Here is a 25,146-nt window from a genome sequence, read left to right on the forward strand (position 1 = left end):
TTAGGTTGGGTTTTTTCTTTAATTTCTTATACTTTTTCTTATTTTTCCTTCCTGTCACCTGTCCACAATTGAGTGTTTTTCTTATAACTCAGTCAGAGTCAGAACCACATGTGTCACTCTTGCTACTTATTACTAGCACTACAGTAGATGTGGTGAAAAGACACTATAAAATTATATACTTATGCTTTGAGAAGATGAACTCTTCCACTAATAAATAGTTAAACCACATTAATGTAGACTATAAAGATGAATCCAGATTTACCAGAAAAGTATGGAGTAATTGGTTTAAAAAAACATTTTTTAAAAGACACTTTAAATCGTTTCTGACAATGCCAGGTATTTAAGTAATATTTGCTTGTAAGTCCCAGGAACCATGTCTGTTCGCCTTGCTGAGCATCATATCCCTCACCTGCCCTTACCATAGAAACAACAAATATTATCTATGTGTGTGATTGTGCGGTACATATAAAAATATCTGCTAAATAAACTAGATATTGTCAAAAATTATGAAGCATCTCAGTTTTACTCTGTTTATAAGTTAACAACTTAGCCTGCCACAGGCTCGTGGATGCTGATAGAAAATATGGGAGTTGCTAGATCAGAGATGAAGGGCAGTTTATTACCTACAACAGAGTGTCTGCATATGTGTCCATTCCCCAAGCCTCTGTTCCCTACAGGTGACAGGAAAAGAGCCAGATGACACTCAGACACACAGAGAGAAAGGAACCCTGAACTTGGGTAATCCTGTATCTTCTTATAGAAGGTAATAAGCATGCCTGCCCTTTTCTCTGTAGGGAGACATGGTCTCTGTCTTCTCTAGCTGTCTGCTATCAGATATCCTTAGCAAAATAGCCTGGAACAAAGACAAGGCCTTTGCCTCCAAGATGTGTGGATGTGATGGACCTATGGTGAATTACCTCCCAACAGACATGTACTTGAAAGGGCCTCTATCAGGGCAATACTTTGTAAAGGATCAGCAAACTATGGCCTGCAAGCCAGATCTAGCCAACCACCTGCTGTTGTCCATGAACTGTTATTGGAACGCAGGCACACTCATTCAAGTATGAGCTATCAGGGGTGTGCAGCCTTGCAGCCCACAGGCTGCATATGGCCCAGCATGGCTGTGAATGGGGCCCAACACAAAACCATAAATTTTGGACTTCCGGCCAAGATGAAGGTGTAGGCAGATGCACTTTGCCTCCTTACACAACCAAAAGAAGGACAAAAACAAATTTAAGAACAAAAAATAACCAGAACTGCCAGAAAATCAAACTGTATGGAAGTCTGACAACCAAGGAGTTAAAGAAGAAACATTCAGCCAGACCAGTAGGGGCAGAGATGGGCAGCTGGTGGGGAGAGGACTTGCAGCAAGGCAGTGGCTGGCAGGCCAAGCAGTCCCACATTTGCTTGGGGATAAATTGATAGCAACAACTAGGGAGCGAGACAGACTGCAAAACCCAGGGTTCTGGCACAGGGAAAAGAAAGCCTCAAAACCTCTGGCTAAAAATGTGGGGATTGTGGCATGGGAGAAACTTCCAGCCTCACAGGAGAGTTTGTTGGAGAGACCCACAGGGTCCTAGAATTTACACAAACCCACCCACCTGGGAATCAGCTCCAGAAGGTCCAAACTTGCTTGTGGGTAGCAGCGAATGTGACTGAAAGCCAACTGAGAGCTGAGCATATGCATGCTTTCCGCTTAGACCCCACCCCCACATACAGCATCACAACACAGTAACATGGGTTGCCCTGCCCTGGCAAATACTTAAGGCTCTACCCCTTAGAACATAACAGCTGTGCTGAGACAAAGAAACATGGCCCAAATGAAAGAACAGATCAAAGCTCCAGAAAAAATATAACTAAACAACAAAGAGGTAGCCAACCTATCAGACACACAGTTCAAAACATTGGTAATCTGGATGCTCACAGAAATGGTTGAGTATAGTCACAAAATAGAGGAAAAAGTAAAGGCTATGCATAGTGAAATAAAGAAAAATAAACGGGGAACCAACAGTGAAGGGAAGGAAACTGGGACTCAAATCAATGATTTGGAGCACGAGGAAGAAATAAATATTCAGCCAGAACAGAATGAAGACATAAGAAAATTCAAAAAATGAGGAGAGGCTTAGGAACCCCCAGGACAACTTTAAATGTTCCAACATCTGAATTGTAGGGGTGCCAGAAGGAGAAGAGGAAGAGCAAGAAATTGAAAACTTATTTGAAAAAATCATGAAGGAGAACTTCTTCAATCTGGTAAAGGAAATAGATTTCCAGGAAGCTCAGAGAGCCCCAAAGAAGTTGGACCAAGGCACATCATAATTACATTACCCAAGATTAAAAATAAGGAGAGAATCTTATAAGCAGCAAGAGAAAAGGAGACAGTTATCTACAAAGGAGTGCGCATACGATGATCAGCTGATTTCTCAAAAAAAAACCTTGCAGGCAAGAAGGAGCTGGGAAGAAGTATTCCAAGTCATAAAAGGCAGGGACCTACATCCAACATTGCTCTATCCAGCAAAGCTTTCATTTAGAATGGAAGGACAGATAAAGTGCTTCACGTATAAGGTCAAGTTAAAGGAGCCCATCATCACCAAGACCTTATTATATGAAATGTTAAAGGGACTTATCAAAGAAGTAGAAGATCAAAAACTATGAACAGTAAAATGACAACAAACTCTCAACTATCAACAACTGAACCTAAAGAACAAAAACTATAACAACTAGAAGAGGAACATAATCACAGAAACGGAGATCACGTGGAGAGTTATCAGCAGGAAAGGGGAGGAGGGAGAATGGGCGAAAAGGTACAGAGAATAAGACGCATAAATGGTAGGTATAAAATAGGGGGAGTTAAAAATAGTATAGAAAATGAAGAAGCCAAAGAACTTATATTTATGACCCATGGACGTGACTACTGGTGGGAGGGGCGGTGCAGGACAGAGGGGAATAAAGTGGCGGAAAAAAATGGGACAACTGTAATAACACAATCAATAAAATATACTTTTAAAAAAAGAAAAAAATTGTCAATTTACTTAAAACCTTTTATTTGCTTGTCAGTTTTTGTTAATGTTTGTGTATTTAATGTGTGGCCCAAGACAACCCTTCTTCCGGTGTGGTCCAGAGACACCAGAAGGCTGGACACCCTTGATCCCGAGAGAGAGCATGTGCACACAAAGCCTCAAATGTTGCTGTCTGGCCCTTTACAAAAAAGGGCCAGATCTAGTCTGAAGATGGAACTTTGTGACAAGCCTTTGTAGAATGTGGTAAGCCTGCTTTTTGTTCTAAAATATTTTGGGGCTTTTAAAAGTTGTTCTGTAATTTCCATTGATTTCATTCCAATTATTAAGGATTATCCAGTCTGTACTGCCCTTTTTCTTATTGTGAAGGGTTGAGAGCTGTTATCAGTGATGACTGTATTTTAACTATTTAATTTTAAAAATTATCAGAGTGTACATGTTTGGTTTGTGAGCATTGCTTATTGGTCAGATTTCATATTTTGAAACCCTGCCACAGTCAGGCAGCTAAACTCACGGAGTCGGTGTAGGGAGATGAATGAGCTCCCGGGGTTCTGGAGCCCCACCGTCCTGGCACCGTCACTTATTATCATTACAGATCCTTGGTTCATTGTTGAGCCCTTCTCAGATTCATTGTCTTCCTCTGTAAAGTGGATGTATTCTTACTAACTTACAGAATTACCATTAAGCTTGAATAAAATAATGTCAGTCTTGGCATATAGCATACACTTTACAATGCAAGCTCTCTTCCTAAAATATCAACTTAAAAAAGCAAATTCTGCGTTTATATATTCCTTTAGAGTTGAAAAGAGCTAATCTTATCCCATACTCCTAATTTCTTATGGGTATGAAAATTGAGCTCCTATTAGTTGTGACTTCAACTCAAGGTGACAGAACTAGTCAGCTACCAAATTTAGATTAGAATTAAGCTCTTTCAGGTTCCCAAATAATGTTCTTAATAATGTACCATATGTTTTTTACTGTTACTTACAAATGACTAAAATTCGTCAGCAATTAGAAATGGGACTGGAACACAATATTGAGTTTAGGGTTTGTAGTGTCATTAAAAGAAACCATACAGTAGTAAAGTTGCCCCTACTGTAAGTTTGCTTTAACTTAGAAGTTTTTAATATATTTTTATCATTTCTCTTTAAGGAAAAATATTATCTTGAAAGATGTCATAATACACACCTGCATTTGCTTGAAACTCAGTAGCTTGATAAATTGATAAGATAACTGGGTCATATGTTATGTTTTTTGAAAACCAACCCAAACATAGATCTCAATAAAAAAAATGTTACATATTTCCTTTTAAAGGCTAAAAGTATTTCTCAGGGCTCTTAAATTACCATATTCTGATACCAAGGGAAAATAAAATCTGGACTTAGAGTCTTGTTTGTACTTAGAGGGTTTTCCGGACAGGAAAGCAGTCTTGATGCAATGCAGTGAGCCGCAACACCAGCAGGGCGTTACAGGTGAAAGACCTGCAGCTGTACCCCTTCACCACAATGCATTACAGCTGAACACCAGAATAGTTCCTGTGCAGAAATAGGGCTCGGTTAGCTGTGTTTCCCAAGAGTAGATCACATTAAAATGTTTTAAAATCATGATTTCCTGCATTTGAATACTTGTGGTTTCTCAACTGGTTCCAATATTTTAAGGTTTTTTTGTATGACTTCTATTAGTTGAAGATCTATACAAGCTCTCTTTTCCTTCTTCAGAATCAACTAAAAAGCAGATATATATAAAAAGAAATAATATTATATGCCAAAACATTTGAGATTGCAAACATACTTGTATTTTATGTCATTGTAAATGGCAGATATATACCTTAGAATAGACACACAAAAAATCAAAAAATGAATCAGAATACATTTTGTTTTGTGTAATGAATGTGTTTCTCCTGTTACAATTATAGGTAACTGATAAGAAATATTCTTTATGTTTTAAAGGACAGTTAAGTTCAATCACAATCATACATAAAAACATCTTCTGTATTACATCAAAGCAAAGCTGTTTTTTACCTTATTAGGTTTTAATGTTTGTGTTGCTATTTCTTTATGCTAATTTCTACATGTATGTTGTCTCTTTCAGTTACCCATCAGTTCATTAATTCATTCTCAGACCTCACTTTCTATATTCTAATTATCCACTTACCTCCTCTCTTCCACTCATCAATCAAAAACTTTTTAACCTATCTACCTGTAATCTTTCAAGTACTTTCTTCACTGGGGAATACACTTGGTCTTATCACCACCTTGACATTGTTTTAAATGTAGTATGTACTTTGACTTAATTAGTAAAGTAAAATAACTTTCTATTAACAAAATAAGAACTTCACAATAATTACACTTTCAAAAGGTATCCACAAGGAATGTACCAGTATGAAAGCCTTCCCTCTCCCACCTTCAGGGTGGACATCAGAAAGAATTCAAGGAAAGTAATTGAAAGGCTGCATGAGGCAGAATATACCAGATATACTTTTAAGCTAACAAAGAGGCTTACAAGGAAAAGCTGAGGAGTGAGATGTCCACAGAAGCTTTGAAAAGCTCCAACAAACTCCTGGGAAACTAGAACATGCACATGCATGTGGCTGTGTACTTGCCCCAGGCTGTGCACATGCTCAAGACTGACCTGAGAGGGGGTCCTGCACTATCACCTCTGGCTGGTCTTAAGGCTCTGCACAAGGAGGAAGGAAGGGGAGGCTAAAGCAGATGGAAAACACGCCTTTATAGGCACACAGAGCCTCTCAGCAGAGGCTGAGGAGCCTTACTGGTTCCAAACCTGTAAGGAAATCTCTGTCTAATCATTAACTGACCACTAAGTTCACTGAGTAGAAATTTCAGTGACCTTATGACAAATAATACATACTGTTTAGAACTGTAACAAATAGCAATGACAAGAAGCCCCAGGGAAGGGAGAGAATCAGATTTGCACACTTGACATTATTTATTAATGATATAATAATAGTAATATAGTTAAAAATAATAGTAATATAGTTAATGATACTCATTAATATAATAAAATTTTATATCATTTAAAATGCCTAGTTTTCTACCAAGGAAGTATGTGACATGCAAAGAAATATGGAAGTATGGTGCATATATATATAGCATTCAATAGAAACTGAACCTGGGAGACCCAGATATTGACCTTACTAGACAAAGACTTTAATTACCTATTTTAAATATGTTTAAAGAATATAAAGAAAGCCATGTCTAAAGAACTGAAGGAAAATAATGGCAGTGGTATCCAACCAATAAGAAGGTAGAAATTATAAAGAAGAAAGAACCAAATAGAAACCCCAGAGCTGACAAGTATAACTGATGACAAAAGATTCACCAGAGGAGCTCGATTGCAGATTTGGGTAGCCAGAGAAAGCATCTGTGAGCCTAAAGGTACATTAATTGAGATTGCTGAGTTTGAAGAACAGAAGGAAAACAGAATGAAGACAAATGAACAGAGCCTCAGGGACCTGTGGAGCATAATGTCAAGGGTATCGATATACGTCTGATGGGAGTCCTGGAAGGAGAGAAGGGAGAGCAAGGAGAAGACATCTGAAGAAATAATGGCTGACTGCTTCCCAAATTTAATGGAAAACGTTAGTCTGTACATCTAGAAGCTCAATGAACTTCAGAGATTTCCACGCTACACACAGTCTGTCAAAAGACAACCTTGAAAGCAACTAGAGAGAAGTGACTCATCGTAAGTAAGGGATACTCAGTAAGACTAACAGCTGATTTCTTAGCAGTGGGCACTGAAGGCAGAGGTAGAGAGAGAACTTCAAAGTGCTGAAAGAAAGAGGCTGCTCAAAGAGAAAAAAATGGCCAAGTTAAGTAGCTATAAATGCCCGGGTTAAATGGTAAAGGTCAAAATGTATTCTGCATTTAGATTTCTTCCTAAAAAACCTACTTTAAGGAAACTAGGACATGAAATTGTAAATGATACAGATGGGGTCCATTTTTCTTCTTTAATCCAAAGGTAACCAGTTTAAGAGCCTTGAATTGATAGCCAAAAGGTCTGCTACTAACTAAATGTGTAATCTTGAACATACTACCTGACTTCTCTAAGCCACAGTTGACCTCTCTGTAAACTGGGAATCCTATTTTCATCACCATGACAATGAGTAAGAAAAATCTTTGTGAATCGTAACTGGCTATTCACCAGGTAGTTTAATCTGCCACAGCTGCCATCAGTGTTGTTATTTCTGCTACTAATAAAAATACAAGTGATGGTGGGAAAGCAGCTATTCTTCCCTCTGCTCTAGTCACTTTTGACTTGGTGTCCTGAGAAATCTGGAATTGGGGAGGGAGGGGTGATGACGATGAAATCCTCTGCTAAAGCCAGACTTTAATAACTTAGTCCTGAAGGCAAGCTCCAGCTTCGTACTTCCTGACCAGCCCTACATAGTCCACCCCCTCTATTTTGTCGTAATATAAAGGAAAGGACAAGCTGAGGCAGATTGATAGAATGCATCACTTACTAGGCTTCATCTGTCTTTACCTACTTGCCTTTTATTATGCACATAAGGACAGGGAAGACACTTCCTCTGTATCCTTTGCCTAGACTGCTTAATGGGACTGCGTGGGCAAAGACGCAATGGCCCAGCCTCAGCAGCCCCTACACAAAGAAATCAGAGCTATTTATCTATGAGAACAGATGGGCAGTCACAACCCTGCTAATAGCCTTGGCAGTACTATTAAGTAATAAAAACAAATTAAGTGCCAAAATATCCTTTGTACCAAAAATATTTTTAAATCACCAACACACATGCAAATCTTCCCAAATTAGCCATCAAATGGAAACAAATTGTGGAATAACATTTTAAATGCAAAAATACATGTGCTCTTACCAACTGGCAGATATACAACCTAAAATATATTCATATGCAGAGACCACATATGCTTAGAGTACAGTTTATTATGTATGGCTGGCTAATTTTTTAGGTCCTGTCAAATAATGCATAGGAAAACAAAATGTAATAAAAATATATATAATCTTGACAGTCATTTGAAATGTACCATGTGTTACATGTGGAATGTTTTCCAGTGAAACCAATTTACTTGCTCCCACTTCCCATGACTCAGTACTAGATACTTAGGCTTTCTAAACTATTTTTTGGCAACCGAACTTTCTTGGAATAGTCCTCTTTCCTTCAAGTTATTCCATGCAGGCACTAATAATAAATCCTCAGTTATAGATATGTAACTAAAGATCATTCACATCATCTCTTTCAAACCTAAAAGCACATAGTGAAGTTATTTTAAATAGATCACACAAACTAGAGCCCAGAATTATTCCTTGGGAATAATTAATTGCTACCATATGAAGCACAACATGACTGCATTGGATTTTTAGTTTAATTATGTTACTACTAGCCTAGAGATTAGCTGGGCAATGTCAACCTCTAGCTGGAAGATTAGTGAGCTAATGGAAAGTTTGTTAAAAAGTGGGTGTGATTGCAAAATAATTTGAAGGGAGGGCTCAGTATGTAAAACAAAACCTTTTTTAGAAGGCTGGTAAAGAAGCTAAGATTGTTAACCGCTACAGCCCCTTTCTGCATAGATTAACTTAAAAGCTGTTTATTAAGCATATACCATGAATCAGACTCTGGAGATTATTGGAGAAATAGCTGGAGTTCTTGAAGAATACTTGTCAGAAGATACCTGGAATGCAAGCCAGGCTTCAGAAAGGAGCAGTGGGCTACTTTACAGCCACACCATTGTCCTTGCCTCTCTCCTAAACAGGAACTCAGTTCCAACACGTCTCACTTCCCTCTTTCCTAGTCACCACCCAAACTATAAGATTTATCCTCTGTTGTCTAGATACTGATTTGTATCCCTTTGTCCTCTTCTTACCAGTCCACTTCCTCTTTACCTCCCAAAATCTTCCACAGAGCCCTCTGGAACACCTGCTCCATGACTGGGGAACTCCCCTAAACCTCAGCCTCCTCTTCAAGCATTTCTCCTTTCTTCAGCCTAAATGAAACCTTGCTTTCCCCTGGAGCTCTGCACCCTGTAACCATCTGAGGTAGAGGCTGTTTATTCTCTTGGATTCCCACAGTCAGGAGATGGGTTGCCCCCTTGCTCACCAGTACCGCTTGTTATTCTTCTACCTTCCTGTAAAACCCTTCTGCTTCTAGACTCACTGCATCTAATTATGTATTCCTCCCTCCTTTGGATCTGCCAAGTCTTGGGTCACTTTCTGTCATTCTCAGAAGTCTTCGCCCTGTGGCATTCAGTCTTCTTCACTGCTGTGCCGATGACCCAGCCAGCCCCAGGTTGACCTTCTCACTCGTGCTTTTCCCTCCACTCCGTCCGACTGCCCACGCCCACTCTCAAGCCCTGGCCTTCGACAGCATCCAGAAGTGCTCTGCCTCCTGAGTTGTTCATTCCAGTCTCGTGATCTGAGTCAGTCTCTCCAACTTGCTTACCCAACAGGCCCCACTGTAGTCATTTAGTAAACTGCGTATAAAGCTGTAGTTATCTGCTTTCTTCCTATCCATCACCTTACTCTGTTTTCACATTCCTGTTACCTGGTTTATAGTCTTAATTCATCATTTACAGTACCCTCTTGCAAATAACTACCCTAAACTTCGTTGCTGTCTGTCCTTCCATTATACTTTCCTGACAAAAGGTTAAGGCTGGGTGAACCTATAGTTGCCTGTGTCAACACAGGTGACTCCCCTCCCACTCTCCAGAATAAACAACTCTGTACTCTAGATGTCCGCTTGGATGGCTCACTGGTGCCTCCAGTTCAGTTTGTCTAGAAATGAACTCACGATCTCCCCTCCTCTACCCGACATGCGTCACAAAGCTACTCCTCAGCAAGGCAAGTCAGCCTTACCCATCCCAGTGAAGACAGCATTTATGCCATGGTTTAAGCTAGAAACCCGGAAGTCATTCTTGATACCTCTCTCTTCTTATATCCAACCAGTCAAAAAAATTTTGTGTCCCAAGAATCTCCCACACATCACCCCACAGCCACCAACCATATGCTAAGCTGTACATCCCTGGCAGAGAGCACTGCACACGCCTCCTAATTGGTCTTTTCACATGCATGCTTGCCCCTTTTTGATCCTAATGGCAATCTACACAGTAGCCAAAGATTTTAAAAACATAAATTTGACTTCATTAACTTCTTTGCTGCAAACCCTTGAAAGAGAGCCCTTTGGCTTTATTAAGATAAGGTCCAAAATCCTAAAACCAAGATGGTTTTTATTCCCTACATTTCACAAACAAGGGAACTGAGGCTCAGAGTCACTGAGTAAGTTGCTCAAGGTCTCAGAGCAGTGATTTGGCTGGAAGGGCCAGGACTCTGTACCAACAGGGTTTTGGTAGGGGTGGAGGAATGTTGATTGACCCTTTGATTGCTTTGGTAGGTGGGATACTCAGGAGCTCTTGGTGGGGTGGGTCCACAACCAGATTTTTTTATGATATGGAGAAATAAGAAAAACAAAGATTAGATTTATAAATTTATGGCTCAATCTTCATTTGAATGGGCAGTTGACTAAATTTGCCTTTAAAATACTAATTGTACAAGTCACATTAGCTTTTCTTTTGAAGTTAAATATATTCTTATAATGGGAAAAGAGTTAATATGTGAGTTTTGCAAATGCACTTATAGGCATACAATTTAAAATTTTTCAACAGAAGTTTCATTTGGAGTGAATTTATTAATAACAATTTATTAACCAAGGAAAACAGGATGCATAAAAGAAAATCCTGACAAACACATAACTGGTATATTTTGGGGTGTATTTCTTTAGTAGTTTTCTATTGTTTTCTGCATTTTCAGAGTAGCCTGTAATGTTCCAGTTAAAGTATGTAACCACAGACCCAGCCTCACACAAAGTTGTGAACTGAAGTTTTTTATTTGGTTTTCTTCCAAATCTCTCTTTTTGATTTCTCTCAATTCCTTTTCTCTAAGCCCCAGTGTTGCTGCAGTCCACTTTAATTGCCAGTAAACTGCCCATGGCTTCCCACGACAGTTCCCAGCTTCGATTGCCTTATGTGTGGGCCTGTTCCAACCCTCGCCTTGTACATCAAAACTTACTGGGACTTTTTCCTGAAGGCCCCGCTCTGCTTCCCAATGTGACCGCTAATTTTCATAAGCTATTATATATTACTTTTAATGGAGAACGTCTGGAGACAATACCAGAAACAAGTATTTTTTTCACCCTTTTCTGTGTAATCCTCTCTATCAAGAAGATGATTTTGAAATTTACGTATTATTTGTATTTTAAAAATAAGCATATTAAATATGCTTTTTCTAAACTTATGGGTGCTCTTCCATTGAAATTTTTATATTCTCATACACATGCCTCACCCCCAACTCCCTATAGCCTGTCCACCTCTGGCCGTGAGTGCCCTCAGCTAAAGGACTGGCTCAGCAGCAGTTTGGTGGTGCTGCGGAGCTCAGCAGGGGTGTATTCCTTCGTCTCTCAGGTCATAGTCAAAAGGAAGGGACACAATTTTTTTATTGTTGTTCAAGTACAGTTGTTTCCATTTCCCCTGACCACCACCTCCCACCCTCAGTCCTACCCCCTTTGGCTTTGTCCAGGGGTCCTTTACACATGTTTCTTTACCTGACCCTTCACCTTCTTTTCCCTGTTATCCCCCTCCCCCCTCCTCTCTGGATACTGTCAGTTTGTTATTTATTACAGTGTCTCTGATTATATTTTGCTTGCTTTGTTTTGTTTATTAGGTTCCAATTAAAGGTGAGATCATATGGTATTTATCTTTCACTGCCTGGCTTACTTTATTTAGCATAATGCTCTCCAGTTCCACTCATGCTGTGATGAAGGGTAGGAGCTCCTTCTTTCTTTCTGCTGCATAGTATTCCATTGTGTAAATGGACCATAGTTTTCTGATCCACTCATTTGCTGATGGTCACTTAGGTTGCTTCCAACACTTGGCTATTGTAAATTGTGCTGCTGTGAACATTGGGGTGCATAGGTTCTTTTGGATTGGTGTTTCAGGGTTCTTAGGGTATAATCCCAGCAGTGGAAGGGACACATTTTTTTATTATCATTTCTATAGAGAGAAAAGGAGGGAGAGGAATATTGATGTGAGAACGAAACATTGCTTGGTGGCCTTTCTTATGTTCCCCAACAGGCAATAAAACCCACAACCCCAGCATGTGCCCTGACCAGGAATTGAACTAATGACCTTTCACTTTGCAGGACAATGCCCAACCAACTGAACCACAATCATCAGGGCATGAAGGGACACGTTTTAATAGATATTCACCAGAAAACTGTTGAACTATGATTATTACTGTGTTTCTGAACATCTAGGTTCAAGGTTTATTATTTTCTTCTAGGTCCAATACATTGTTAAGGACTCTTAATTACAACCTACCTAATACCACCCATACTTCGTAAGTGTTCTTTGAGCATGAAAAGGATGAGTAATTTGTAACTGACATTTCTTAAGCTTTTACTATGTGGTGTTGAATGAAATGCTTTATCTCATCTAACCCTCACAGTAATTTATGAGAGTAGTACTGTTATTTTCCTCTTTTTAGAGGTGTAGGAACTAATGTTAAAAAATTAATTTGCCCAAGAATGCATATCTAATAGAGGTAGGATTTGAATCCTATTAGGTCTGACTCCAAAGTTCATGCGCTTGTCTTCTATAATTCCTTGTGGGGATTTTTTTAATGTGTCAGGTGGGCTGAATCACCCTGTATGTGGCTCACCCATTCATCCATTCATGAATTATTTATTCATTTATGCAGCAACTTTTTTTGAACATTCACTGTATACACTTTGTCAGGTGCTCTGAAAATCCAAAGCTTAGCCAAATAGAAACCACTCCCTCAAGGACCATGTCCACCAAGGAAGATGTCATGTATGGAAATAACTGTAACATGATGTCTACAGTGGTACAAGCTATGAAGCAGATTCCCATTTCAAAAAACTATTGGCGGTCAGAAAAGGGAGAGAATTTAGAAGGTGTTATTTCCTTTGAACTTGATAGATGGGGAGGAATTAAACATGAGACAACAAGAAACTAGAGAATCTTACAATTATTTCAGGCAGAGATAGTATGTAGGAACAAAGACCCAGGAGGGAAAGTTAGAAAAGTGATGCCACGGGAAGCAAGACAAGGATTTCAAGAAGTGTTAGCTGTAAGTAGAACACGGGATGTGCTGTCTGTCCTGATCACCGACCGGAACCTGTGCCTCCGTTTCATCACACCGCCAGCCTCTTCTGCATGCCCACGTGTTCTCCCCCTTCCCTCTAGCACTTCTGCATGTGTGGGCGCTCACAGTCCTGTCTAAGGAAGGAGAGCTGGAGAAGAAATCTGTTGCTTCAGGAAGCTTTTAAGATCTTATTGTGTCCCCCAAGCTATTAGATGGTAAGAGTATTTTTAAAAATATACAATTTTTGAAACTGCATTATAACCCAGCAGTTCCTCTTCTGGGGATATATCTGAAGACACCCAAAACACTAATTTGAAAGAACATAAGCACCCCTATGTTCGTTGTAGCATTATTTACAGTAGCCAAGATTTGGAAGCAGCCCAAGTGTCCATCAGTGGATGAGTGGATAAAACAGCTGTGGTGCCTTTATGCAATGAAATACTACTCAGCTGTGAGAAAGAAGAAAATTTTACCCTTTGTAACAGCATGGATGGACCTAGAGAATTTTATGCTAAGTAAAATAAACCATTCAGAGAAAGACAAGTACCATATGATTTTACTGAGTGGAATCTAATGATCAAAATGAACTGCCAAGCAAAACTGAGACAGACTCATAGATAAAGAACAGGGTGACAGCTGTGCTGGGTTCGGGAGTCTGGGGATAGAAGGATTGAGCAAAAGAAGAAAAAACAGAGACAGAACTCATGGACACAGACAACAGTGTAGTGATTGCCCGCAGAGAGCTGGGAGTACTGGGCTGAGGGGTTCCCTCCGAGGTGGCTGAGGGCATAAATGGTGGTAGGCAGATACTTGGGGTGGTGAACACATGTTACAGTGTACACATGATGTGTTGTGGAAATGGGCTTCTGAAACCTGTGTAATTTTATTAACCAGCATTACCCCCCCCAATAAATTCAATAAAAAGGAAAAAATAAAAATAATATGCCATTTTGTCTCAAAGAGATCTGAGTTCACTAAAGTAGACAAACATGTAAATGAGGGGTTGCAAAGTGTGATGCCTTCTGTGGTCGTGCAGTGATTAGACAGAGAAGTGGCGCAGCAGAATGAATGAGCATTTCTGGGGGTGGAAATGAGGGAATACTGTAAGAGAGGAGACACGGATGAGTCCAGTCCTTTCGCTCGTTTTAAGACAAACAGGATCAACCCACGTGTTCCATTTTAAAACTTAATTTTTAATGTAATAATATATCTTGTATGTCTTTTGTGTTAGTATATATAGATATTATTTATTCATTTTAATGACCATAATCTATTGATTCCATTTATGTAGAACAACTTAAAACTATTATAATATGTATTTAATAGGTCTACATGTTATATTTAGTCCTCTGTTGATGGATATTGAGCTGTTTCAGTACTTACTGATGCACACAGTACTGTTAAATATAACACACACACTTGCATTGGAACCTCTGTGAAATAAACTCTTAGATGTGTATTTCCAAGCTTTAAATTGATATTATCAAATTATCCTCTGAATATATTGTGTAGAAATGCTTTTTGCATCTCTTTGGAAATGAGAATCATCAATCTTGCAAAACTGATGACTAATTAATAAGTATAGTACATTATTGCTTTGTTTTGAATTTCTTCGAGTATTAGTGAAGAGGAGTATCTTTTCATGAGTGTTGTATGTGTCTGTGCATGTGCACATGAACTCACTGCTGTCAGTGTCTGGGATTTTACCTGTGCAGGTTAATCAATTTACGTGTCAGTGTTTCGTGGATGCTGGCAGAAGATGAAAGACTCTCAAGTGAGAAGCAACAAGCATTGTTGCTCGCAGGCTGAATGAGCATCGTGTTTGCATTGGTTTCTTTTTTTTTTTAATTGAAAGTGCATTTTTTTATTTAATTATTTTTCAAGTACAGTTTTCTATCTATTACTCCCATCCCATCCCACCCCCGTGCTCCCCCACTCCCTCCCATTTCCACCCTTCTCAGTTGTTGTCCATGTATCCTTTATATATGTTCCTCTGAATCCCCCCTCTATTTCCCCTGAAATTCCCTCCCCTCTCCCCTCTGGTCACTGTCAGCCTGTTCTCTATTTCAGTGTCTTTGGTTATATTTTGCTTGCTTGTTTGTTTTGTTGTTTAGCTTCCTGTTAAAGGTGAGATCATATGGTATTTGTCCTTCAACACCTGGCTTATTTCACTCAACATAATGCTTTCCAGTTCCATCCATGATGTTGCAAAAGGTAGGAGCTCCTTCTTTCTTTCTGCAGCATAAAATTCCATTGTGTATATGTACCATAGTTTCTTGATCCATTCTGGGTTCTCTATTCTGTTCCATTGGCCTATGTGCCTGTTTTTATGCCAGTACCAGGCTGTTTTGATTACAGTGGCCTTGTAATACAGTTTGATATCAGGTATTGTGATCCCTCCTACTTTGTTCTTCTTTCTCAAAATTGCAGCTGCTATTCGGGGTCTTTTATGGTTCCATATAAATTTTTGAAGTGTTTGTTCTATGTCTGTGAAATATGCCATTGGTACTTTAATAGGTATTGCATTGAATCTGTAAATTGCTTTGGGTAGTATGGACATTTTGATGATGTTAATTCTTCCAATCCATGAACACGGTATATGTTTCCATTTGTTTGTGTCTTCCTTGATTTCTTTCTTCAGTGTTGTGTAGTTTTCTGCATACAGGTCTTTTACCTCCTTGGTTAGGTTTATTCCCAGATATTTTATTTTTGTTTTTGCTATATCGAATGGGATTTTTTTCTTGATTTCTGCTTCTGCTGATTCATTGTTAGTATACAGAAATGCCTTTGATTTCTGGATATTGACTTTGTATCCCGCTGTTTTGCCAAATTCATTTATTAGTTCCAGCAGTTTTTTGGTAGAGTCTATAGGATTTTCCATGTACACTATCATGTCATCTGCAAACAGTGACAGTTTTGTTTCCTCCTTTCCGATTTGGATGCCTTTTATTTCCTTTTCTTGTCTGATTGCTGTGGCTAGAACTTCCAATACTATATTGAATAGAAGTGGTGAAAGTGGACAACCTTGTCTTGTTCCTGATCTTAGTGGAAAAGCTTTTAGTTTTTGCCCATTGAGTATGATGTTGGCTGTAGGTCTTTCATATATGGCCTTTATTATATTGAGGAATGCTCCCTCTATTCCCACTTTGCTGAGTACCTTTATCATAAATGGGTGTTGTACCTTATCAAAAGCTTTTTCCGCATCTATTGATATGACCATGTGGTTTTTGTCTTTGCTTTTGTTTATTTCGTGTATTACATTTATTGATTTGCGTATATTGAACCATCCTTGCATCCCTGGGATGAATCCCACTTGGTCATGGTGTATGATCTTTTTGATGTATTGTTGGATGCGATTTGCCAATATTTTGTTGAGGATTTTAGCATCTATGTTCATCAGTGATATTGGCCTGTAATTTTCTTTCTTTGTTGTGTCTCTATCTGGCTTTGGAATTAGGGTGATGCTGGCTTCATAGAAAGAGTTGGGGAGTTTTCCCTCCTTTTGGATTTTTTGGAATAGTCTGTGAAGAATAGGGGTTAGCTCTTCCTTAAAAGCTTTGTAGAATTCTCCTGTGAAACCATCTGGCCCAGGGCTTTTGTGTGATGGGAGTTTTTTGATTACTTCTTCAATTTCATTTGCTGTTATTGGCCTGTTCAGGTTTTCTGCTTCTTTTTCATTGAGTTTTGGAAGATTATATTTTTCTAGAAATTTGTCCATTTCACCCAGGTTTTCAAATTTCTTGGCATACAGTTCCGCATAGTAATTTCTTACAATCCTTTCTATTTCTGTGGTATCAGTTGTAATCTCTCCTCTTTCATTTCTGATTGTGTTTATTTGTGTCCTCTCTCTTCTTTTCTTAATGAGCCTACTTAAAGGTTTGTCTATTTTGTTTATCTTTTCAAAAAACCAACTCCTGGATTCATTGATCTTTAGAATTGTGCTTTTAGTCTCTATGTCATTTAATTCTGCTTTGATCTTGGTTATTTCCTTCCTTCTACTTGCTCTGGGCTGTCTTTGTTGTTGTTCCTCGAGTTCTTGCAGGCGTTGGGTTAGGTTGTTTGTTTGAAATGTTTCTATCCTCTTTAGGTGAGCCTGTATCGCTATGAACTTCCCTCTCAGGACTGCCTTCACTGTGTCCCATAAATTTTGGGTTGTGGTGAGTTCATTTTCATTTGTTTCAAGGAGTTTTTTGATTTCCTCCCTAATTTCAATCTTGACCCATTCATTGTTCAATAGCCTACCATTCAGTCTCCATGATTTTGGGTGTTTTGGGTTTTTTCCTGTGGGGTTGGTTTCCAATTTCAGTCCCTTGTGATCAGAGAAGATGCTTGGTATGATTTCTATTTTCCTGAAGTTGTTGAGACTGGTTTTGTGTCCTATCATGTGATCTATCTTTGAAAATGTTCCATGTGCGTTTGAAAAGAAAGTGTATTTAGTTTCTTTGGGATGGATGGCTCTATATATATCAATTAGGTCCATTTCTTCTAGAGTGTCGTTTAATGCTGCTATATCTTTGTTGATATTTTGTTTGGAAGATCTGTCCATTTTTGACAGTGGGGTGTTAAAATCCCCTACTATAATTGTGTTGCTGTCAATATCTTTCTTGAGGTCCTCTAGGATTTTCTTTATATATTTGGGTGCTCCTGTGTTGGGTGCATATATATTTATGATGTTAATGTCTTCTTGGTGGATTCTTCCCTTGAGTATTATGAAGTGACCTTCTGGGTCTCTCTTTATAGCCTTTTTTTTGAAGTCTATTTTGTCTGATATGAGGATTGCTACCCCGGCTTTTTTTTCATGTCCATTTGCTTGGAAAATTTGTTTCCATCCTTTCACTTTCAGTCTGTGGTGGTCTTTTGTCCTCAGGTGAGTCTCTTGTAGGCAGCATATGTGTGGGTCATGCTTTCTTATCCATTCAGCTATTCTATGTCTCTTAATTGGTGCATTTAATCCATTTACGTTTAAAGTTATTATCGAAAGGTACTTATTCATTGCCATTTATGTACCTGTGTTCCTCTCTGTCTCTCTCTTTTCCTTCCTTTCCTTAAAGCAGCCCTTTTAGTAATTCTTGTAGAGCAGGTTTTGTGGAGGCGTATTCTTTTAGACTTCTTTTGTCTTGGAAGCTCTTTATTTGGCCTTCTATCTTGATTGAGAGCCTTGCTGGATAAAGCAGTCTCGGTTGTAGGCCTCTGTTTCTCATTACTTGGAATATTTCCTGCCATTCTTTTCTTGCTTGGAATGTTTCCGTTGAGAAGTCATTAGCCAACCTTATTGGGACCCCCTTGTATGTTACTTCCTTTTTCTCCCTTGCTGCCTTTAGGATTCTCTCTTTGTCCTGGAGTTTTGCCATTTTAATGATGATGTGTCTTGCAGTAGGCCTCTTTGGGTTCCACCTGCCTGGGACTCTCTGCGATTCCTGGATTCGTGTGACTTTCTCTCCCCTCATCTTAGGAAAATTTTCTGTTATTACTCTTTCAAGTAGGTTTTCTATCCCTTGTTCTTCTTCTTCCCCTTCTGGTATTCCTATTATTCGGATATTATTACGTTTCATATTGTCTTGTATTTCTCTTAGACTCTCCTCATTTTTTCTGATTCTCTTTTCCATTACCTCGTCTGTCTGGGAGATTCTTTCCACCTTGTCTTCGAGCTCGCTTATGCGGTCCTCCGCCTCATCAATCCTACTCTTCATACCTTCTACTGTGTTCTTCAATTCAGAAATTGTATTTTTCATTTCCTCTTGGCCTTTGCTGATGGCTTCTATTTCCTTTTTCATGCTGGTATAATTTGTGGAGAGTTCATTGTAGCTCCCCTGTAGTTTCTGGTAGTTCGTTGTAAGCTCTTTGAATTTCCTGATAACCAGTGCTTTGAATTCCACATCTGATAGTTGACTGGCCTCTATTTCATCTAACATTCTTTCTGTGGCTTCCTCCTTTTCTTTCATTTGGGGATTGTTTCTTTGTCTCCCCATTGTTTGTGCTGCTCTTCTCGTTGGCCTCAGCTTCTTAGATTGATCTGTTCTGGTACCCTGAGTTTATGGCGTGAACTCCTGTGGTAGGATACCTGTGGAATTCAGTGGTGCAGTCTCCTGCAGGTATCTTGATGTTCTCCACTTCCACCTACTCCTATCTTTGTGTGTGTGTGATCAGCTGGAGGGGGAGGCAAAATGGTTTATGACAGCAGGAGAGTACTCTATGATATTTACAGTCAAAGCCAGTAGAGAAGAGATAGAAGATCTTTAGGCTCTACATAGTGTTAACTGTAATCTTCAACCCAATCTGCCACTTTTAAGAAAGGATAGACCAAAGATAAGTCTCTGGTTGGGGAGGGAAGGCTTGTGAGTTGTATCTAGAAAGCATTGAGGTTGCGGGTGGTCAGATTTTGAGCTAAGGTGAGAGTAAAGAATAGTAAATAGATGTAGCGTGTGAGTAAGTAGAGTTAATCACTACAGTAATAGAATTCAGGAACCTGTAAAGTGGGCTAAGACCCGAGAGATGTGTTGTGAAGTATTTACAGTGGTATAGAAAGCAACAAACAAACAAACAAACACACACACAAAAAAAGAGCAAGAGAAGTGAGGAAAAAGCAGTAAGTTTGGGGTGAAAGGAAGAAGGACTAAAACCGGGAAAAAGAACGGAGAGGAACAGAATACTGAAAGATACAGCAACAATAAAATTAAAAAATATATACGATTACTGAAAAAAGTTTTTTTAAAAAGTTAAAAAAAAAAAAACTTCCTTCCTTGTTGGTTTCAAACTGTCCAATCCGATTTTTCTGGTTTTGGCAGGACCCCTCTGTGGGCTGGGTTGTAGGCCCAGGCACACACCCGCCTGCCAGCCAGGCTACCAGACTGGAGTGCGGGCGCCCGCCCACCCGACAGGCTGCCTGGATCCCACAGGATCTGGTACTGGTCCTTCCCAGTCCCGTGGCTGGGTGAGAAGCAAGTCAAGCTGCCTTCACAGAAGAACACATCAGTCCACTTTCCAGTAAAAACTTCTCCAGAAAGCGTGCCTCTCAGCCCAGCTCAATCCCCAACCTGACTGGTTAGGACAATGCTCCTCTCAGATTTCCTGGGCTGGCAGGCCTGGTGGGCTGGCGACCACAGAGATCGCAACTGAACATGGCCCCCTGTCCTTGCCACCCTCCCTGCACACCTAGGCAGACAGGTCTGTGCTACCCAGCCCCGCCTAGATGGTGAGGGAGGGAGCCAGCTCTTCCAAGGACCCCGCAGCTGACCCAATGCTCCACTGGGTGCTGGGCTCCCTATTAGTCCTCCGTGGCACTGGCCGCAGACAGAAGCCTCTACATCCCTAACGCAGCTGCAGCGGTGGCTCCGAGGCGTTTCGGGCTGGCCGAGGGCAGCTGACCCTGCCGCTGCTGCTTTTGTCTTTACTCACAGGTGCTGGGCTCCCGATGAGTCCTCGGTGGCAGACGCCTGGATGCTGGCCGTAGACAGAAGCCTCTGGGCCCTGGAAGCTGCAGCAGTAGCAGCTCTGAGGTCTTTACGCGCCGGCCAATGGCTGCTGGTCCCCCCACCACCGCCCTTGACTTTACTCAGGGTTGCCAGGCTCCCGATGAGGTCTCCATGGCAGGCGCCCCTGTCGCTGGGCACAGATGGAAGGAAGCCTCTGGGCTCCGACTACTGCAGCAGCCGCAGCTCCGAGATCTTTATGTGCTAGCCAATGGCTGCTGCCGGCCTGGCCGCCTCCGTCCTTACTCACTACATTGGTTTCTCTTGTCCCCAAGTCAATCGCAGAAGGCCACCCAGGGGAATGTTACACATGAAGTAGATACACAACACAGTGAGGAACATGGAGCTTCTCCAGTCCACCTCTTTTAGAGCACACCTGCTCTTTGTCCTAGAGAGAGAGTTCTTCACCCCTCAAGGTTGCTCTCTGCAAACCTCTCAGCTCCCAGGGCCTGGCATCCTTTGCATACCTAGTAAGAACCTGCAGGGGCACCCAAGGCCCATGGCTAATGGCCTCTTCCAACAACCTCTGTTTATTTTTCTGTACACTTTCTATTTTCTTACTGATTAATAAGAGCTCTCTGCTATCATAATTATTCCTACATATATCATTGACTATTGTGTCTTATTCTACTTTGTTTTATTTAATTTTATCATTTAATTGTTTTTTTTTACATCCATGAGTTTCATGCCATACATGGAAGAGAATGCCCAGTTATGATAAAAACATCAACTGATCTTTCAGTTTTCAGCCTTCATTTCAGTCCTTTTGGAATTTACTTCCCCTTTTACTTTTTAATTTTTATTGTATCTTTTCCATTACCATTTAACCCCCTTATAATCTCCTCCCCTACTACAAACACCACATTGTTGTCCATGTCCATGATTCCTTTTTCCTTTTTGCTCCATTCCTCTGCTTTCTACCCACCATGCCCCCCATAACTCTCATCCTGCTCTCTTTGTATGAGTCTGTCTCTATTTTGCTTACTAGTTCAGTTTGTTCAGTTTTGTTCATACAGGAATAATAATAGGGACCCACTGTGATTTTACCAAATGGCTAGCCAGTTCTTGCAATCTCATTCCCTATCTTTTTCCTACTTGTTTGAGATGGCATCTTTATTACATACTAAAATTTATCTGTACTTTTATCATATACTATTTTTTATTCTATTCTTTTAATCTATTTGGATGTTACTACTCCAACTTTATCTTGAATTGCTGTGGTTTTATAATACATTTAACACTTGTTTGGATTTGTTCCCCATTGTTTCTCTCATTCAAAAACTTTCTTGGCTGTTTTCACATCTTATTCTCGAATGAGTCTTTTAAAATAAAATAGGTAACAATGTGAATATAAGTATTTGTTCCAGAGAAATTGTAAACTATTGTCTTTCACAATCTTATTCCTTTTTTAAAAGTCTTATTAATGTTGTAACTTTTATGAAGGCTTAATTTGCATTTTAACAAACATAGAAGCTAGTTTCTATGTTGCACCCTGTAAAATCTTTTTTATTTATTATAGATTCCTTGCAGTCTGGAATACTGGGATGAACTCCAGAAGGTTTTTGTTGCATTTCAAGAATTTAGTCTGTCTGAAAGCAAAGTTTGTGAGCTGCAGTTGCCAGATATCAATCTTGTGAATGACCAGAAGAAACTGGTATCCTCGGATCTGTGGAGAATTGTCTTAAACAGCAATCAAAACGGAGCTGATGACCAAAGGTAACTGGGTGAAAATGGGATAGTGGCATTGTGCTACAAAGCAGCCTTCAGCTCATCTTATCCAGTGCCCCCTCACTTAGCCGTAGCTCAGCTGGCTGGCAGCTGCCTCTGTCGCAACTGCAGATGAGAACTAGGAAGCAAGATAGAAGCTGATGTTGTGAAGTCTGTGTACTAAAAATCCTGTGTTTTATTCATAATAAACCCTCACTAAGAACCTCTAAGACAAACCTCCAGACATTAGAAAACTTGGCTAACTAAAATAACATATCTAAAGGATTTCAATTAGCTGAACTTTTCTTTAGCTCTAGAGTCTATTTGACCATAATGCATCTCTAGTCTATAGACTTCAGGTACTCTGAATCATGTCTCCAGACATCCTGTTCCACACCTCCTACAGGATATCTGGTTAGTGGCCACAAAGGGCCAGAGTGTCCCCATTTCCAGTGTTTGCTTGAGATTGGTATACCCATGAACTGAGAGGCAGAAAAAATGGCTTCAGCAACCTGTTTGTCAGCATTTTCTGTTCACGCTCCCATGAAAGATGCAGGTGACTGACTACGTTGCACTCAGTGGCACGGTTTTCTTGGCTCCCATGCTCTTTCTTAGGCGTACTCTGGGCCTGTGCCCGTGCTGCTCGCTGCCCATCACGTTCGGGGTCTAGCCTTCCAATTCTCCTGCTGAGTCAGCTTTAGCATTATCTTGGTCCTTTTATGTAATCCCTTCCTTTCTCCCCCAAACAACATCTGACACTAAGAGAGAGAAAAAGCATCCACCGCCCTGCAAATCAACTGTTTTTCTCTATGTTACCTTTGTTTTTGCCCAGTGTGATATGCAGCTACAAAGTTATAATCATAGCCCTTCATTTGGTGTTCTGGCTCCTACTTTACATTATATATGCACCAGTGGTTGTGAATGCTTTCTCTCTTTTGTATTAATAATAATATGCGTATTTAAGAACATACATTATTATTAATAATAATAATAATATATGTGTATTGAAGAACATCACAGAAAAAGAACCTGCTAACGCTTTAGTCTGTGGCCCCACAGTCTTTTTAACTGATTACTTTGTATGCTTAAAAGTAATGTGTCATACTCTATATATTCTGTTGCTAGGTCATTTGTGCTCCTCAAAAATAATTACCTTCCAGGCATGGTTCTAGTAACATACAGTTAGTGAAAATAAGAGGAGTGGGATCCTGATTTTATCTGTATGTAATGCAGCAATGGAAAGAACACCCATCCTGTGAAAATTAGCAGATGGATAGAAAGTGGGCCTGATGTAAGTACAGGTTACCTAGCTAGACCCAGGAACCCTCAGAAAACAGAACTGTGGGCAGTGAAATGTAGGGTATCAAGTACGTCTCAGTGTCACAGTGCTTGTTCAGTGAACCTTGGGAGATATATTCTGTCTCTCTATATATTTTGATAATATATTTTATAATATACATACTTTTAAAGAATATATATATATATTTTAAAGACTTACATAAAGGAGTCCTTTACCTAAGGGCTCTTTTAAGCCACAGATAGCAGCCCTAGTGGGTCATGAAATCAGTTTATCTGGTTGCAGTGGGAATTTTTTAATAAAATAGGAAATGTCACTGTGACAAGGAGAAATATTGTCTAATTACACTTGTATGAGATGCCAACGATAGTCAAATTTATAGAGACAATTAGAATGGGGGCTGCCAGGGAATGAAGAAGGTAGTGTTTAACGGCTGCCGGGTTAGTTCCCATTTGGGAGGTTGGAAAATTTCTGAGCTGGGCAGTGAGACAACCGCACGACAGTGCGGAGGCCTGGACTGCCGCGGGGGTGCACGGTTTCGACAGTTAAAATAGTTATGTTATGTGTATTTTACCGCAACTTTTAAAGTGTCAGACTTTGTCATGTTTTCAGTAAATCTCCTATCACCTCCTTCAGTGTAAGATGTACTAGGCTACAATAATTTTATTGATTCAAAATATAGTTAAAGTATATTGTGATTATAAATACCATATTATTTTGTGTTTAAGAAACTTTCATTTTTAATGACTCATTTTTTAATGAAAGTCTAAATTTTTAAATATAGATTAACTTCATGACCATTTTAGTCATAATTTCAATTTTTCAAGATTAAGTGAGCTAGTACTGGCCACTAGTACTGGCCACTGCAATACACTAGGAGTCACGGTACTCATAAATACCTAAAAATATCTCTCTAACCATTGATTTGTGCATTAATTTAGGAAAAGTGAAGGATTAATCAATTTGTTTTAGATAAAGACTGGGGCATATACTCATGATGTTCTAGCAGTTGTTTTCAATATGTTTTAGAATTTGCTACTCTTCAGAAATAGAAAAAATCATGGAAAATATCAAGAGTATCAAAAATTGTAGTTGGCAAAAAAAAAAAAAACTCCTCAGATAAATCTCAAATTGCGTAGTTTCTCATAGAACTTTCACCTGGATTTTTAATAAAACTTTTACTAACATTGAACCCTACTTTTAACAACTTCTTAACATGGCGTACGGAAATGAGCCCATATGTGTACAACACGTACAAATAATACATTATGCTCTCTCTGAATAAATATGGTTTAATTTTACCTTGCCAATAAAATATTTTATTTGAAACTCTACAGATAACTTTCTAGAAAGTTATTTGGATTAGTATGCCCATTTGTAGGAAGTTCTGAGAATGTACTGAACTGCATTTTTGCATACAGAGTGCAGTCGGTGACAAAGATTCCCCAGAGTGCGTTTTCTTTGTGTGCAGTGGATATTGACTAACATTGCACTAAATACCAACACGTAACTG

General features: G+C 39.6%; 1 protein-coding gene across 3 annotated transcripts in view; it reads left to right on the forward strand.

Annotated features, from left to right (window-relative positions):
* VPS13B (vacuolar protein sorting 13 homolog B) overlaps nt 1–25,146 on the forward strand; it is a 690,921-nt gene that overhangs the window by 569,536 nt on the left and 96,239 nt on the right. For all 3 annotated transcript variants that reach the window (XM_037048265.1, XM_037048266.1, XM_037048267.1), the window contains exon 40: nt 22,149–22,345. In XM_037048265.1, coding sequence (XP_036904160.1) covers nt 22,149–22,345 — 197 coding nt within the window. The remainder of the gene's footprint in view (nt 1–22,148; nt 22,346–25,146) is intronic.

The sequence above is a fragment of the Sturnira hondurensis genome, unplaced genomic scaffold, assembly GCF_014824575.4.
Source record: "Sturnira hondurensis isolate 20B ecotype Veracruz unplaced genomic scaffold, ASM1482457v3 Scaffold0006413, whole genome shotgun sequence".
NCBI classification, from domain to species: Eukaryota; Metazoa; Chordata; class Mammalia; order Chiroptera; family Phyllostomidae; genus Sturnira; species Sturnira hondurensis.